The sequence below is a fragment of the Ctenocephalides felis genome, unplaced genomic scaffold (assembly GCF_003426905.1).
Source record: "Ctenocephalides felis isolate EL2017-DRISC unplaced genomic scaffold, ASM342690v1 CF-g0.4_SCAFFOLD_03570, whole genome shotgun sequence".
NCBI classification, from domain to species: Eukaryota; Metazoa; Arthropoda; class Insecta; order Siphonaptera; family Pulicidae; genus Ctenocephalides; species Ctenocephalides felis.
The window spans coordinates 20,249,790-20,268,946 of NW_020539724.1; the positions used below are offsets into that span (position 1 = coordinate 20,249,790).

At 25.7% G+C, this 19,157-nt stretch overlaps 1 protein-coding gene across 1 annotated transcript in view; it reads right to left on the minus strand.

Moving 5' to 3' along the window:
- LOC113382974 (SUN domain-containing protein 2-like) overlaps window positions 1–10,663 on the minus strand; it is a 28,451-nt gene extending 17,788 nt beyond the window's left edge. Inside the window, exons 1-2 of the mRNA XM_026621233.1 lie at window positions 10,583–10,663; window positions 4,112–4,228 (exon numbers count right to left, since the gene is read on the minus strand). Of these exons, the coding sequence (XP_026477018.1) occupies window positions 4,112–4,228; window positions 10,583–10,626 (161 nt within the window). The 5' untranslated portion in view covers window positions 10,627–10,663. The remainder of the gene's footprint in view (window positions 1–4,111; window positions 4,229–10,582) is intronic.
- Window positions 10,664–19,157: the final 8,494 nt, after the last annotated feature.

Below are 19,157 nucleotides of genomic sequence, written 5' to 3' on the forward strand. Positions count from 1 at the left end.
AAGAACACAATTCATGTCATTATTCTGCAAAACTGCTTATTGCTCTTTTTATTTGAAATAGCATTAATCTTCATCTCTTTTTATTCATAATATTAATTATTTAACTGTAAAATCAATTGGACTTTATCACATGCAAGACTTGCAATAGTTAGAAGAATCTAGCTAATTTTCTTACATAAGAATATTATATTTCATATAAATTGTATTCAGATTTTATTGGATTCAATTCGAAATAAACAATGGACGGCGGCTCATACGTCAAATGTCAAATGGTTTTGACAGATGATTTTCAATTACATTTAATAGGATGTTTTAGATGAATATTATTTAATTGTAGTAAGTAGTTTTGTTTGTAGTTTTATTTATACTTAAAGGCGTTATTAAACGAACCGCATTATTAGAAACCTAGAATATCAACTTTTTTAAATGTTTGACAAATGACAATCTTTGGATTTTCTAGATATTGTTTACAAACACCATATAATGCAAAATAACGTTTGCTGGGTCAACTAGTGTATGATAAAAGTCTGATCAATATTTAAATTATTTTAGTAAATATTTCATTACATTTAGTGTATATTATGAAATTAATAATTTATAATGTATTTTACTGGAACATGGAATAACTAACTAATTAGTATGCATTATATATGCTCAAACGGGTATTGATCTATGGTTTAACTTTCTCTTTATCACTCTACTCGTACGCTCATACACTTGTATATAATACCTACATATTATATATATATATATATATATATATATATACATATATATAAATTTATGTATGTATGTATGTATATATGTATATGTACTTTATACAGATATGTCTACTTATATATGTATGATATAAATTACAATGTGGTCGATGGTATAATTACAATCTTCATAATTATGATGTAACACAATTTATATCTCAATGTATTCTTCAATTGAATTATATTTTTTGTTTAAAGCACGTGCTACCAAATTATTCATTTTTTATATATATTAAACAGTGGTTAGAACTAGCAGGTGTTCTGAAGGCTTCTGTGATTATTTATAATTTATTATCACAGATTAATTAATTTACGAATGCTGTTTTGAGGGCTATTGGTTTTCCCTTTCTAATTGTGATTTTTTAAATGGAAACGGATATCACTACTGTTTGATATCAGGTTGTCTGAGGGAATTAACCTGATAATTTGTGAACACCAAAGTTTTTTACAGCTGAGCCACAGCAATTCAACATTGTGATTATAATTAGCTTTTTAATAAAATTTGTGCTGTTTATGCTGCTAAACAGCTGTATGTGCTGTTTAATTTTCTGTTTATACTTAAAGAAGTAAGATTTTTTCTAAAGTGGTAATATCAAAGCATACTGCATAATGTTATTTAACATGAAGTAGGGCGGGGCAAAAAGATGCAATTAGACTTTGAGCAATTATATAGCGGAAATAAAATCAATTATATCACAACAAATAACAAATATCAAACAAACAACTATCTGACTATATTCAGTAAAGCTCCTAGCTTAATCATCATTGTAAAAATGTGTTTTTTTTTTGCTGTTTTTCAAAAAAAAGGTCGGATGGCCACATGGCAAATAAGTCTAATGTGTTATTTTTAATTTTAAATGGATTTTACCAAATTATAGCTACTTTATTCAACCAATGCAAAATATAAATTTCATAGGTACATTTTTCACAGAGATAACATTTGTATATAACCTTGATCTAGTATTTGGTCAGAAATATTCATCAGTGGAATAACTTGGAATTAATAGTTATTCCAAATTCAATTTATATCTTATAAAATTGCTTTTTTAAACTTAATTTAATATTTTTATTGTTTAAACCTTTTCCAGACTAAAGTTTCAGTTGCTTCTTTTTTCCCAGTTTTATATAAAAAAACTGTTAATTTTTTAATAGCTAACTTTCAATGAATTATACATCTTGTAGAACAATTAATTAACGTATACTTTAAAATTATAATAAGATCTCGTGAACTAAATAATAGTGCTCATAACCAAAAAAGCTAACAACGAAAAACAATACATCTATTATGGATTTTCAAACATTGCCGTTTATCCCCCGATAGCGATGTCGTACGGATCAAGATGGTTTTACATTTTTTTCCCTCTACTTTCAAATATCAAAATCGTAGCTTTGAATGTTTTTGAGATATCATTTATGCTCCACTCTAAATGTATGTTTTTCTTCAACGCATAACATTTTCATAACTTTATTTATATAAATAGAAAATTAGCAAACGATAACTAATGCACCAAAAAAGCACGTTATCACGTTAATGATAAAAATTGCATATCATATAAATTGCATTTGAGATTTTTTCTTAACAAACAACACTTTTTATCCAAAAGTTTAGACAATAAAGTAAATAAATAGTACTAGCAAATCGCTTAGTGGAAAAAAATCTTATGTGGCATATTAATTTTTGATATGGCATATGAATTTGATAAGGCGTTGATAATTTTTATACTCTTGTAAATTCAATGTTTTCTAAATAATTTATATCGAATTCGGGTCTGTTAGCACATATTTCCTTTCACATGCACGCTTATATATTACAGGAAGCACACATGTGCAATATTTTAATCTAAGATGTGTCAAGAGTATAATTACTCAAGAAGAAATTAGCACAAAACATTCAAGATCGTATATATGCATGACATGCTGTTTCTCGAGATATTATACATACAGATAATTAACATGTAACATTAAATACGGTATTAATCTTTGTATTAAATCTGAATAAAATTAATATTTTTTCTGAATATGGAATAACGATCAGAACTAGCTAGGTGCTCTATGTTGGGAATGAATCATATTTTGCTAAACCTTAAATTGCGTTGAATACTTGCTTTTTTTTTAATAATTGGCAAGCTGGGTGTCGAACTTTTTAACTTCCCGTAGCGTAAGTTATAGTAATCACAAAAAAATCGAAAATGAAATTTTTTTATATATCTTTACGTTTCAGAGGTTTCTGAACATTTTAGCATACCTTAGAAATGTTGTTGTGTGTGTGTGTGCGGATACAAATTTTCGTCGACGATTTCGGGAACACCGATCAACCGATTTGAATAATTCAAAAACATTCGATTCGTATTGATAAGATGTGCTGATTAGTTTTCGGCGAAGACAGGTCTAGCCGTTCCGAAGATACGGGGCAAAAAGTGCCAAAAACTGTAACTCTGTTTTCAATTCAAAAAACATTTTAATTGTATTGACGAGATGAACTGATTAAATTTTTGGGGAGGCAGGTCTAGCGGTCATGGACCCTCAATAAAAAGAAGTTAAAAAAATGTCATTTGGCGGTCAAAAATTACGGGAAGTTCCTGCAATCTGCCTTGAGGCACTATTCAATGCACCCCACTAGTTTCGTGTTCAAATGCATTATACCAACTGATAGATTTATCATAATCGAATTCTGGCTTTAATACATCATTTTGCTTATAACTTAATTTACTCAGATGAAGAAATTAAAAAAATATATAAATATATAATAATATATTACACACTATTATATTTTAGAATTATTGTGCGCTCAAAGTTTGGGAATAAGTCTTTAATATCTGTTTTCACAATACTGCTTCTCAGCAATAGTACACAACCTATTTTAGTGTAGAAGTGTAATGAACTTGCATTTTTATTTTTATAAAGAACTCGAAGATTTCTTAATCAAATTTAATCAAATATTCTTATGTGTCATAATACTTGAATTCACGATAGATAGCGCAGGAATTTACTTAATGACGTATGTTAATAACAAATATAAGAAACTTTCAATTGGCGTGCGCTCTATCTAAATGTTTATATTAAGAACTAATAATATTAGAGATTAATTTTTGATTCATTTGAAAGCATTGGCGCCCTTGGGAGCTAAGAAATTCGAAAATGTCCTTGTTAAGGACCACCCTATTTAACAGTTAATTAAATAAAATTTTAAATCAAAAGGCTGGTATTCTTCATTAAGGTTAACTACAGGTCTTCACATATGAGTTTTATACAATTATTTCAATAATATAAAATCAAATAAGAGAAAGAATAATGAATGTCATTTTTTTTCATTTTCTAGATTATGTTAGATATAAAAAATTGCTTGTACTTACTATATTTCAATAAGTTCACAGCTCAGCAATAGTTTCTTCGCGCCAAGTTCAACTACAGCTATAGTCTGGTCGTGAAAATATACCATTCGTAGAGAGTCGTTCCTCACGCGATAACCACTGAAAATAAAGTTGAAAGTTTAAATAATATTATGTGAAATATTTTTTGCAAGTAGCTAATCATTTTCTTTAACAAACAAGCTTGATAGTCTTTCCATAACTCTAATACTGATGACTTTTTTTTTATTGATACAACACAGTCGGGGAGGGCTAATTTTTAATCACCACTAATCAATGCAAAACATTTATTCAAAATGTTTACTTACATATGATAAATATTATATAATTATGTATAAGGATTAATTTTTTTTTTTTAAGTTTTAACAAACTTTTGATATTTATACCTATGTAATTCTGTAATTGGTTTTCATATGTATGTTTATATGGGTTTGGATACATTTTAAAAAATCATCAAATTGTTAAAACGTCTTATCTATATTCAAACAATCGTGACGAAATTCAATTTTTGCATGCTTGAAATGGGTTGCATAAACACATAAAAACAAAACAAAATTTACACATAATCTAGAACTTCAAATACTATAATATTTGATAATATTATCTACCCACATAAAACATTAAATCAATCGATTATAAAGTTCAAAAAAATAAATCTAAGAACTACGTCCGGTAATACTATTTTTTATAGTGATGATAGTACTGAAAAGATGGAATGGATTTTTACTTATTAGAAGTACTTGATAAATAAGTTTAGTTTTATTATTTTAATTATTTGGTTAATTTGATCGAACTACTTCCTTGCTATGATGTTCATAAACTTAAGTTTGAGTACCACATTTCTGATGGAACTTAGAATCACGAAATTTTTGAATTGTAGATCATATCAAAGGTCTATGATGTGGAAATATTTTTTTTTACTAATTTGTATAAAAAAGTTGACGTTTTTTTATCATTCCTATATATACTATATTTTTGTGAACTAAATTAAATCAAATGTTTACTACTTAGTTCAAAAGTTGAGATGAAATATCAAACTTTTTTTTTGCTATATTATTTATGAAATCAATAGAGAATTAAGAGAGCGAATTAGATTCCGTAAAATTAGTATATTTTCTATTGGTATAAAAAACTAAACTTTCAATGTTAGGCCTACAATACCTGTGTAATTTTTTTTAAAATTATTGTCATTATAGTCGTAGCAGATGACCATCAACACTAGTTGCTTTTATTTTAATTATGTATGTATATACATTTATGGATATGTATATATATACATATATGTACATAATATGTATTACATATATATATATATATATATATATATATACATATTTATACATATATATATATATGTATATACATATTATATATACATATGTGTGTGTATATGTCATATCATATCATATCAATTATGACCTTAAAACAAAACTGCTTTTTATAGCAGTGCTTTATAGTAGCAGTTTTTATATTTGAAAAATTTTTTTGAAATGCTTTACCACAATCTAAAATATGTTCTATTTTTTATCAGTCTTACAAAAAAAATCCTCAGAAATGTAAATTATTTTAATTACCATAATAATCAGCCACGTGTTGCTGTAGCACGGTAGTTATTATCTGCAGGTTATTATGTTAAGGTATGATTAATTAAATTATTATTCAAAGAAAAATATGAAAGGGAGAGTTGTATAAAGTATTTTCGATGTTTATATTATCAAACTTGTATTTCATGAAGTTCATTTTCTTCATACTTAAATGGTTGTTTGCAATTGCGCCAATAATTTATTCGTAATACCATTTATAAAAAAAATATTGTAGTCCAGTCATTAGAGTAAGTTCACCTCGGAATTCGAGATACCAACTGTAAGTCTATAAATACTTGTTATTGACACCCTAAAGTTGTCTCAAAACCTACATTTAGGGTGTCAATATACAAGTATTTACAGACATACAGCTGGGTCTCTCGAATTCCCAGATTCTAACCTAATTTAAGCTTAAATGACTGGACTATTGATATTTATAAATTCAAAAATATTGAATAAGATTTCTTCATCCAAATTATCAACTCATAGCAAGATCGTAATTTGTGTTGTATTTTTTTAACTTAATATCATAATATCACTAGACAGCAACTCATTGATTTCATTTTCTTTATACTGACAATGAGACTAATACTAGTTATTTCTATTTGTGACTGTTTTTACTTGGAATTATAATTAGATACGTATTTTCAAGTAAAAACTGACATCACTGATGCCCGAGACGGTAACACAACCATTTGTTTGAGATCAAAATGCCCGAGACGGTAACACAACCATAAACTTGTTGGGTTAAGATATGCATTGAGTGCACCCTCATATCAAGCAGTATTGTTATCCACTTTGCTAGAAAATATATATCTGAAATATGTTTTCAAGTAAAAATAGCCTTTACTTGTAGCCATTGCTACATTACAAAAATTTATTACAAAGCTTACGTTTATTACGACAAGCTTCATGAAGTAGTCTTAAACCAATTTGGACTTATGGTATATCGCTTTAGGGTTTTGCAAGGAAAATTAACATAAATAGCTCGAGCAAGTGTTAGAGACGTCTAGATATATTCGAAATTGACTAATTTACCAAGTAGTAACATAAATCAGCGGGTTTGCAAGAAATTACTGAGAAATACCAAAATTACCGAAATTATAAAAACGAACTTTTTGACTACCTGCGACAAGTAGTAATTTTTTGCCAGTTAATTATGAAGTAAATTTTATACAAGACTCTAAAGTGAAAAAAAATATATACAAAGGATTCAAAATTGTAAGATATTATAGAACAAATATTTCAATTAAAGTAGGGTGATATGGTTTTTCGAGACGGGGTGGATGGTGGTCTTTAAAATAACAAATGCAATATAAGAATACAATAAAAAATCAGTTTTTTTATATAAATCAATTTTTTAACTGAAATGCGAAATTTTAGTAAGAACTTCATTGTTTGATTATATGTAATATTTTTTTATCTATGATATTATTTATACTTTATATTTTTCGATCTTATACTTTTGGCTTGCATAAAATTCTATTTCATTTTCTTCACAATTAATTTTTAAAAAATAGTACTGTTCATTTGTTTTCATAATTTTTGGTAATTTACCTATTAATTTTCAAAAATACCGGGACAAAAGATCTAAATCTTGGACAAATATTACATTTAGGAAAACCCGGGCTACAAGGTGAAAATCCGGAACTGTTCCGGCTAAAACGGGACGTATGGTCACCTTAATTCATGGTATTAAATAGTCAGTAATGCTTAAAAAAAGATTCATTTAAAAAAAACTTATTATTTTAATGAAGTATTTGATATTTTAACATCATATTTAAGCTATTAATTAGTGACCCCCCCCCCTTGTTCTCGGGTTAGCAAAGCTAAAAATTGTCGTCCTGGTTTTGATTTAATGGTCTCCTTACTTAATGCTTTTATATCTGTATGTATTACTTCTGTCAAGAATGTCGGTTGAAGAAATTTGCAGAGATAACAATAACGGTAAACTCTTATAAACAATTCCCTTGCAATAATAATAAACTCTTGGAAATAATTTGGCGTGCAATGAAGCCGCTAAATCGTAAATGTAGCGCGTTGTCTTTTTCAGTCGTCGCCGCCTGTGGGTTTCATTTTAATGGCGATGTCAATTCTGCGCGGTTTTCCAGCCGCGTTCACATGTCGTCGACCGTGAAAATCGTACGATCATTAAGAAACTAAATTATAATGATTACACTATCATAAGAAACGTGTGCGATGATTTTTTTAGAAATTTGCAACTAACGGGTTCGGTTTCGGAAAAGCTTTTATGATCTGCAAACAGGACAAAAATACAATTAATCGAAGAACAGAAGTAACTAAATCTTTTACTTATTTTTCTGGGAAAATTTGTCGGGGCATTTTCATAAGTTGACCATATGTTTTTGCTTAGCCGGGACTGGCCAGAACAGTCCCGGATTTCTACCTTGTGTCCCGGATTGTCCCGTGCTTTTGAAAAGTTTTTGATAATAAAGTTAGAATATGGATCGATTATTTAGTATCCTCATCAGATCAACTCCAATGCGATAGAGAAAGTTCAGCGTAAATTTCTAAAATATCTTTATTATAAAACATACAAAATTTACCCTGAACGTGGCTTTGACCACAACCCTTTATTAAAAGAATTTGGTATACCTTCTCTTGCCACACGTTGATTTATCTGTACTATTATGTTCTTATTTAAACTTTGCAATAGAGTATAGACTGACTTCTTATTCTTAACCAACTATCCTTTAATGTTCCTAGGCTATCTTCGCGTTCACAATTCTTTTTCAATTATCTTACTCCTAAATCTAATTCTCTCTTAAATTCGCCTATTCTACTTATGTCCTCTAACTTTAACTTGATAATGAAATAGATATTCATAACACTTCACCTAATCAAATAATCTCCATCTGCTTAAGTTAACCTTTATATTTCTTTTCAAATATCTTTCATTATTTTATCTTATTCTGCAAATAAATAATATTGTTACATTCTGTATTATGTAATTTTGTGTTAAGTGCATTATTAATTTTACTAAATATTGTAAATTTTTACTAGATGTCGACTAAAGACAGTTTTAAATTATGTGGTAAAATAAAAAAAAGATTGTAATTTTGTATATATATATTAATTGTTATCCATAATGTAAAATAATTGTATTTTTAAGTCCTCTTGGAAGAAATCGGTGGGCTAAAAATTGAAAAGAATAAAATAATAAAATTACAACTACCCATCAAATATCTGAAACTGATGAAGACAACGAGCATCCTTATATAAATCAACACATTATGAATGAGAAAATTGCCGAATACAAAATTTCCAAGACGGGTTAAAATAGGCTCATAGGCTTTACAACTTTTATTTACAATTTCACAAAAATTGATAAAAATTCTGTAAACAAATTAACAGGTGCTATTTTTTCTCAAATTGAGTATGAAGACAATTTTTATCGAAAAATATGAGATGTAAATAACATCATAGGTGAAAAAAGTATTACATATAATCGAATAATGAAGTTCTTCCTAAAATTCATTAGAATAACTAAAAATTGCCGTTCCGGTTTTGACTTCAAAAATATGGTTATCTTAATTTTAACCACGCGTTGTGTGCGTCTTGGTATCATGCAGCAGTGATATTCATTATTAATTGGAAATATAGAACTGTTTTGCAAGTGAAAATACTATGCGTTAAAAATTAAGAAAAAAACACTAATTTCAAGAATGTAAAAATATAATCACAACTAAAAGAAAGACTTATATTTTTATAGTCCGTACCAATTTTTAAGGTTTTGTGTCCAACAGCTTCGAAAGCAATGTTTTTATTAACTACACACAGAACAGAAATGAAATTAATTCAAGAACAGGGTGAAATTTATTTTATTTATTTTTTTTATGTATGTTATGATTTTTAAGATTTCCTGGTTTTGCTGTAATACTTTTAAAAAGTAAAATCCAAGAATATGAAAAAATTTTATTTTACTTAGTTTTATCTTAGGTGTAATCATTTTTAGGATTCTGTAACTAACGAGCTTTGAAAAATGCTTTTTTGATCAAAAATAAAATTATTTGCAGTAGGATTTTATGAGTTTAAAAAATGTCTTTATGAAAAATATAATATCAGTCGAAAACAATATAAAACTTTTATAATGTTTGTTATGTTTTTTAGGATTTTGTGATTACCGAAATTGGCTGAAATGCCTATATGAAGTCTATATGAATAAATACAAAGGATCAAGGTAAAATCAGTTCAAGAACAGAGTAAAATCGCTACCTAGGCATTTGAGGATTTATGAATGTAAATAAAATATGCATTTTTGGAGGATTAGTAGAAGGAAAAGAGGTAAATAACTGCTTTTATAATCCAAGCCTATAGCAATATAATTACTTGTGTCATATTTCTGGATATATCGAAGAGATACTGAAATATAATCATTTCGGTGTCCTTGCTTAACCATCAAACATTTTAACTACGTTTGGGAACTTTTATCAGAGCTATAAATTCAGTAAAATAAATAATTGAATAAGAAAATTTTAGAATTACTTACATGAAAAAAATGGTTATTTGTTAAAATGGAAGTGAATAACAGAAACTTAGTTACTAAAATTAGTGAATAAGTTCTTAGTTAATAAACGAACATGCTATTCATAGGTTTGATATGATAATTTTGGTACTGCAGTTTCTGCAGGGTTATCTTATTTTGAAGCTAAACATTTGTCTAATATCCGTCCTAATTATAGTTGTAGCCATTTTAAAATCGAGCAAGAACTGATTTAATATGTATTAGTTACATATATTTTTTTCTGATTTAATATGTATTAATTACATATATCAATGCATTATGTTATATTAATTACATATATAAATTTTACCAGTCAAATTAAAAAATGCTATTCTTATTATCTCTCACCTGAAACTCTTTTGAACTTCGTTCATCTCATTTCCAGTATCCATATAATTGGCTGGCGTTGACAATAGTGTAGATAAAAATGTTGTTAATGGTGACGTCACGTATCTTGTAGATGACGTCATAAGTGTAGGGGATGCCAGTGCCATAGCCAGCACGACCCCAAGTGTCATGTAACTCAGAGATAGTAAATACATCTGGAAAAGAAATAAATACGATGTACGAGAGTATATAAATGTTTTAGTAAAGTTATCCGCACACACACATACACACACACTCATACATTCATTTTTTCTAAGGTATGCCATAATGTTCAGAAACCTCTGAAACGTAAAGATATATAAAAAAAAAATATTTTCGATTTTTTTGCGATTACTATAACCCGCACACCATGCGGGAAGTTATTATTTATTTTTATGATATGCAACAATTTAATCAATAATTTCTTATATGCTTAATTTTTGGTAAAATGTTTCAATACCAAACACGCAGTCTGCTTTCAGACATTCCAGGTCAACCCTATTGATCTAAAAGACCTTGGTATTTATTTGATAAAAATTTTCCTAGTTGTTTTGGGTCAGAAAAATGTTCCATTCAAATAAAATATACAAATGAGACTATATTTTCGTACATTTTTTTCCTATACAAATGTTGACTTTGTCTTTGGATACCAATGCTGGATACCAATTAGGTACATCTGTCCAACTTACTGCCAAAAGCAAATAGTTGGGGGTCTATTTTAGAAATTTGTGCACCCTCCGACCTAAAGATATTTCTATACTTATTCAATATATAAAGAACTACATAATACTTGTTATAGGTTTCAACCTCTAGTTTTAATAATACAAATGTTGTCTTCAACTAAGAGAACAACAAATGTTGAAGACAACAAATGTTGCTCTATCAATTTAGGTTAATAATTAGACTATCTTCATTAATACATCATATAACAATTTTGAATAATGTTTATTAGTGATATGGTAACACTCGTGATGCACACATTTATTAGTGTCAACCATTATTATATAATGATAAATTATAAATTATATATTTATAATAGCATTGGAAATATGTATAATATTTAAAAACAATAATGTAATTAAAGTCATACTCCACATATGACATGATCGGTTTGTCATTGTAATTAGCATTTAGAAATGAACGTTTATTAGAGAAATGAAGCAATTTCTGATTAATAAATTGTATAATATTCGTTCATACGGTGGATTCATGTAATTGTGTTTGAAGAACTTCATGTAATTAAAATTAACATACATTCATTGACTGCTTGTATTTTTTTTTACTTTTTCGCTGGCGATATAATCTCATTCTGTGAACAGCTGTAATATCTGTCTTGTCTAAAAAATATTTTTCATTTTAATAACTTCAAAGATTTATAGAAACTACGAATAATATAAAAATAATTTCTAATCATTAAACTTACTAATCATTGATCTTATTAATCAGTATTTTCAAGGAACACGGTAAAATATTCTTCTGATTCAGGCATATTTCATTAAATCGAGATTTGTACTACGATGTAACTTTAAAATGTTTATTTATCTATGCCGATTTCCTTATTGATATCGGTACGCATACAACGACAGATCTCTATTCACATACGCGACGACTAATCACAATCGACCCGTATAGAAATGATATCATCGAGAGCGAATGAAAAATCGAAAAAAAAAGTTTTACTTCAAAAATGTAAAACACATAAACGATTAATGACACTTGCGCAATTCATTATAGTTTTTTGAATAATATTTAATTCGTAATAATAAATTTAGTTCTTTATTAATTTATTCCAACAATCACTAAGCTTATCCTTCACATTATATGCGAGAAATTCATATATCAATGTAAATGAAATATGTATCAGTCTAATACGATCACAAGCAGCACGTGATTGAAATAATGTGAAAAACCATGGACATGTGAATATTATTTTGTTGTTCTTATAAAAAATTATTAGTATTTCTTCAGGCAGAAAAAAGCTAATATTTTATGCTTCAAATTAATAAGGCACGCATGGAGGGTTTTTACGTTATTTTGCATGACGTTCCAAAGAATGACCATCAGCTTAAATTTTTCACTAATAAGATTATTTTATTTATTATGTAATTAAAAATACCTGAATTTAGCACCATCTTAAAATTTTAATTGAATTTCAAATTTGAATTTGAATTGAATTTCAGAAACTTCATTGAAACAAAAATTCTTTTAAATTATTTTTTTTTAAATTTCAATATCTGCTACAACTGCTTAATAGCATAACATCTAGTAACAATGGGTCTATAAATAAAATATAGTTGGATTAAATTAGATTATATTAATATGAATACCTAGAGGTAATATGATAGAGACTCTTATACCACTTCATTGACAAAAAAATAAAATTTGAACTAAATTTGGAAGTTTTGTTGTAAATGTAAATGTTTGCAGTTTACAAATAAAATTTAAATTTTCAGAACACTCAAAAAAGTAAAATAAAGATATTTTTATGATTGGGCAATAATTTGAAAAGTACACGGTAGAAAATAAATTGCATCATTATAATCAAACCAACAAAAATATATTATGGATAGAATCGCAGCTTAAATTAAAAAACTAATACTGAAACAATTAGATAAATGTTAATTTATGTATAAAATTTTTCACTTCTAAAACATATTTTTATTTAATTTTAAATCAATAAAAAATTAAAAATAATTATAAACTTATTATTATAGGAGCTTATCTGAAATGGTTGATGTAGGTTTTCTATCATCCAAACTCTTATCAAAGTAAGTTTGTTTGTTTGAATAAATAAATTTTAATAGTGCATGTTATTTATATGAGATTTTTTTAAAGTGATATAAATATCTATTAAATGTTTTTCACAATTTATTTACTGATGGACATGATAGCTATGCTTTTTGAATTTTATGGGTTCAAAATTATATAGGAAATGAAAACCAGGAATTTTAAAAACATTAACATTCCTACAAATAAATAAGTGCATATTTTAAAAGATAAGTGTGTATTTTGTGCATATATTTTCATAAATTATGCCATATTTTTTTAATAATACAATTATTATGCCAAACTATTATGTACATAGATAATTATAAGTTCATGATTATAAATGGGTCCAACGGTCGCGTTCTTATTTGTAATTCTTTGAGTATTTATTATAACAAGAAATAGTAAAAATGATGATTTTATTTTTAATACACGGGATAAGTGCTGCTATAAATTGAAAAATGTATTTTTAAATATATATAATGGGTAGTACTGCCCTAAGGCTACTCCCACTCGATTCAAAGAAGAATAGTGGGAGAGATTTTCCATTGCCATTTCACACCGCAGTGCTCGAAATTGGCTATTTTTAATTGGAAATATATCATAGATCTATATTTTAAAGTGAAAATTGATATCACTACTGCATGATACAGGTTATCCTATCTTCTCAATATCTTATCTTCAAAAATTAGTTTTATCTTTGAATTTTAATTATAAGAATATTAAAATATTTGAAGCAAAGCTAATTATAATTATCTATAGAAAACGTCGGCAAGAAGTCAAAATTTTCGTTCTTATACACCCCAAAAATAACGTGATATCATGCAGCAGAGATATCAATTTTTACTTGAAAATATAGATCTCTGATATGTATCCAAATGGAAATAGCCCATTTCGAGCACTGCGGTTTGAATGGCAATTTGAAATCTCACTATTCTTGTTGTTTGAATTTCAATGGTTTTTGAATATCTAAATTCAGGATTTTTCGTGAAAACTGGGGCGAAATTTTTTGTAGTTTTCTGCAAAAACATAAACTTTACCTTTTGGAAGATAAAAATTAGACTTGAATTAATAAATGAAGATAAGCTTTATTTAATTTGTAAATTAAATTTATCATTTTGGAATAAATCTTCAGCTAGTTTTCCCCAACAATTTGTTCCTAACATGATTCACATAATGTAAGTTTTCTATTTAATATAACAAGAGTAATTATAAATAATTACAACGTGAATGTGAATTAAATATAATGTTTGTTTTCGAAATTTATGGATATGCTCTTAAGAGTCACGAAATGGCATAATTTTAAAATTGTAATTTGTACGGATATCCAGCCATGCAAATCTTTAATTTACATTTTATCTAATCAGATAGAAATAAATTGTATCAAAAAATCTGATTGACTGAAAGCTCTGACAGGGATTATTTATTAAAATAAAAATTTGTAAAATTAATCCAATGAAAGCGTTAATAGATTATAACGGATTCATTTTTGGAAGTATTTTTTTTTTGGAATTAAATAATAAATACACTGTTGTTTAGTTGACGAGATATTAATATAATTTTTAAGTATACGTTATTTAATTGTTTTATACTATATGTTGTTAATTTTAAGTTAGACTCAATATAACCTTTATATAAGCTTACCATGGATCAGGTAAAAAGGACCAAAAAATTGACAGTATAAAATTCTAACCGGATTTTAGTAAAAAAAATTCATATTGAGCATTTTATTTGTTGGTGGGATTTATGTGAAGATCAATCAAATCACTTTTTAATAATAAATAGTGAAATGAGTAATTGATAACTTTTTTATAGAAGAAAAGGATGTAAACAATAAAAATTAAGTTTAAAAAAGCAATTTTATAAGATATAAATTGAATTAATAGTTATTTCAAATAATGCACGCCATTTAGCGGCGGCATCCGAGTGGAAAGTGTTAATTGTTGGGTATATACCTAAATGAAAACATTTTTGTTATAATATCATTTACCATTTGAAATACTATTGCAAATATACAAATATATACTATAAAACGAATTAACTCAAAACTAGGTATAAGTGACATTGATACTTATAATTTTTTTACTCAATATAGTTTCTGCAAGAAAAAAACAAGTTTTTTTTGTGAACAACCTGTTATTTACAATTAAAAATATTTTTATACATGACACACAATATAATTATAAAAACTTATTTGTGACCGCAGATCTTTGACAAGATTCTAGTTAACTATGATAATGACGCAAATATTTTTGACGTTTGAGCTTTAACGATTTTATTATAATTAAATCAAAAAGAAAAAAAAATACTTGAAATTAATAAATATCTATTAATATGTTATCTATGCAGAAGTATAGTGAACAAAAACTCACCGAAAAAGCTTATATGTGTATTTGTATATATAAAATTAGACTGATTCATATTGGATACTACTTTGTTTTCCAATATTAATCATATATGAAATCAAAAATTTTTTTTTAAGATTCGTATTGGAAAAATTCGAATAAAGTCTTGAGTTTCTTTACTAAATGACCTTTCATTTATCAAATTTTTTGTACGATAAATCGTATTTAGAGATCTATTTAGTATAAATAGTTTAGTTTTATAATTTTTGTTTTAATTTTCTTAGAATTATTCCGATTTAATTTGGCGCAATGAGGAAATGCTTGAAATATTGATTTTTCCGATATTTTGTTGAGTCTCTCATATCATATTGCCACAGTTTAAATTGTTGTTTTTACTATTCTATTATAATAACTATTAAATTAACTATAACTTCTAAAATAAACATTATTTGCAATGATATCTCTGCGGTTTCCAACCTGTGGGGCGCGTTTCCTCAGTGGGAAGCGTACATCTGTTTCCAGAATACTATTTTCGAAAATAACCTAATATTTTTAAAATGATATTAAAAAATGAACAAAAAATATTTAATTTTTATTAATATTTTTACATAATATTGCAAATTAATTTGTAGTCTGATAATATAAGTTGAGTATTCATAAAATTAAATTATTGAAAAAATTAAGGAGGGCGCAACAATTTTTTTATTAGAGCAGGGGGGTGCGATGCAAAAAAAGGTTGGAAATCACTGGTTTAACTGTTTCACTATCAAAATGTAAGGCCAAAAAGTGCATTCATTTTTTTCATAGACTATTCTATAACACAAGATATATTACATCTCATCATTCAAATAAATTCATGAATTGTGATAATAAATACTCAAGAATTTAATTAATTTCTTACTCATAACAAGATATTATAATTATTCAAACAATCTGTAAAATTGTAAATCAATCAAATATGCTTTTTAAATTAATGCCAATTGTAAAACATTGGATATTAGGGTGTAAAATCGTTTTAGTGTAAATATTAATTATTGAAATATTAACTAAGTAATAATATTGTGTAAAATTTTTACTTAACAAAATAATTATCTTTGTTCTTTAATATGGATATATTATATTAAAAATGCAAAGAATTCTCGAAAAATTATTTTTAAAAGGTTTTGCAATAAAATTTTAAAGCATCACAGTCATATTATTGTTTTGACTAAATATCAAAAGTAATTTAACCTTTTCTTCTATATAAATAATAGTTGATGCAAAATGCATATATAAAACTTATCAAGGTGAATTTAAATAAATAATAATTTATATATTTAATAATGTCTAAGGGGTAAATTCTTCAACGAAAAAGTTAACAAATCACTCTTTTCACTATTTATTATTAAAAAGTGATTTGGTTGATCTTCACAAAAATCCCATCATGATGATATCTAAATAAAATTATCAATATGAATTTTTTTTTACTAAAATCCGGTAAGAATTTTATACCAAAGTCAATTTTTAGGAGATAATATTTATTGTAGCAGATATTTTAAGCCGATTTTAACATAAAACTATTTTAAAAAAATATCTTTTGTGAAAAATCAATGCAGATATTTATGCAGATTAAACAGAGATGTTAGAATAAAACTTCGTGAATATATACTTATACTAAGTTTTCAACACTATCTTTCGCTTTTTTTACTAATTAATTTTACTTTATTCAAGATTTTGTTTTGAATTTACGATTTACGATTTAGTTACGGTTTATGATTTAAATTTAAGACAGAATTGAAAAATCTATTCTTTTTTTCTAGCTAAAAAATATCAATATGAAATATCCCATTATACTAAATTCAATTTAGTTCCTAAATACATATAATTATGAAACACGCGAATAAAACCTCGATTAAGTCCATTTTATCGACTAACTAAAAATAATATTGCGTCCGCACTATACTGATGGAAAAACGCGATATATTCAGCACGATTATATTCTAGAACTTACCCTAAAAGTTTTTCCAATTAAGTAAAAACACTATATAAAGTCCGCAAAATTCACTGAGTTTATAATAAATATATTATTTCTTTAAATTTTATAGCACTTTTTTAAACCATACAGTTCATAGTAATAATAATAACTGTTTATGAGCCTATAAGATTAATACATTTTATTAAAGAATAGTCAGTTATTTCAGGTTATTAATACATAATAATTGCATTATTTTGTAGTAATAATTTAAATATAGTAATAATATTCATCAATTAGTTCAAAAAAGTTGTTTCTTCTAAATTTCAGAAAAATTATTTAAAAATTATCATTGGTAATTATGAGTAATTTCTTGTCTTTATATATTTTTTATAGATATATAATTTAATAATATGATTATATTATTATTTAAAATATTTTTAAAACAGATTAGGTTTTATTTCTGTTTATTAAGATTTATATGAATTTAAGTTATACAGATATTAGTGATTTTTATTTATTTATAATTTATTTTTAATTAAATTTGTTAAATATCTAACAATACCATATAATATAATAAAATAAACTTTTTCTATATCACCTTGTTTTAGAGAAGTTGAAATTTACTTTTAATATGTTTTTTATAATATGAATATTATTTTAAAATTATCCTAAATGATGAATTAATTCATATCATACTTTATTAATGTTTCTATAAAATTAAAAGATACTGATACTCGTTGCTTTATTTTTGAATGCATTTATTAAATATCTAACGAATAAATATAATATATTAAAATAAACATTTGCTGCACTTTGTTTTTGAAGAAGATTAAATTTTTTGTAATGTAAATATTATTTTAAAATAAACTTAACACATGAATATTATTTTAAAATAATCTTAACATAGAATGATACCCATTAAATTTATATAAAGTTAAGTTATATTGCTATTAGTCATTAATTAGTTTTGAAAATTCATTGAATATCTAAAGAAAAATTATTATATATTAATAATTAATAGGAGTTTTGCATGTCACTTTATTTTAGAAAAGTTTAAATTTATTCAATAGTTAACAAGTCAATAATAAAATTTTTATAACATAAATATTATTTTTAAATAATATTAGTACAGAACTATTGTTATTATTAATTATCAATATTTACATAAAAAATAAGCAATACATCTAACAAAACTAAAATATAAAAAAAAAGTTTTTGTATTTCACTTTGTTTTGGAAAGTTTGAAATTTATTATAATAGGTTTTTTATAATATAAATAATAATAATAATAATAGTTGTAGTTTAAAATCATATTAACACAGATAAATACTTATTATTTTTTATTGATATTTACATAAAGTTAATTAAAGTTAGTTATCTCGTTTGGAAAAGATTAAAGTTTTGGTTTTGTCACTTTATTTTAAAGTTTATTATAATAAATTTTAATAACATAAATATTATTTTAAAATAATATTAACACAGATTTATTTTT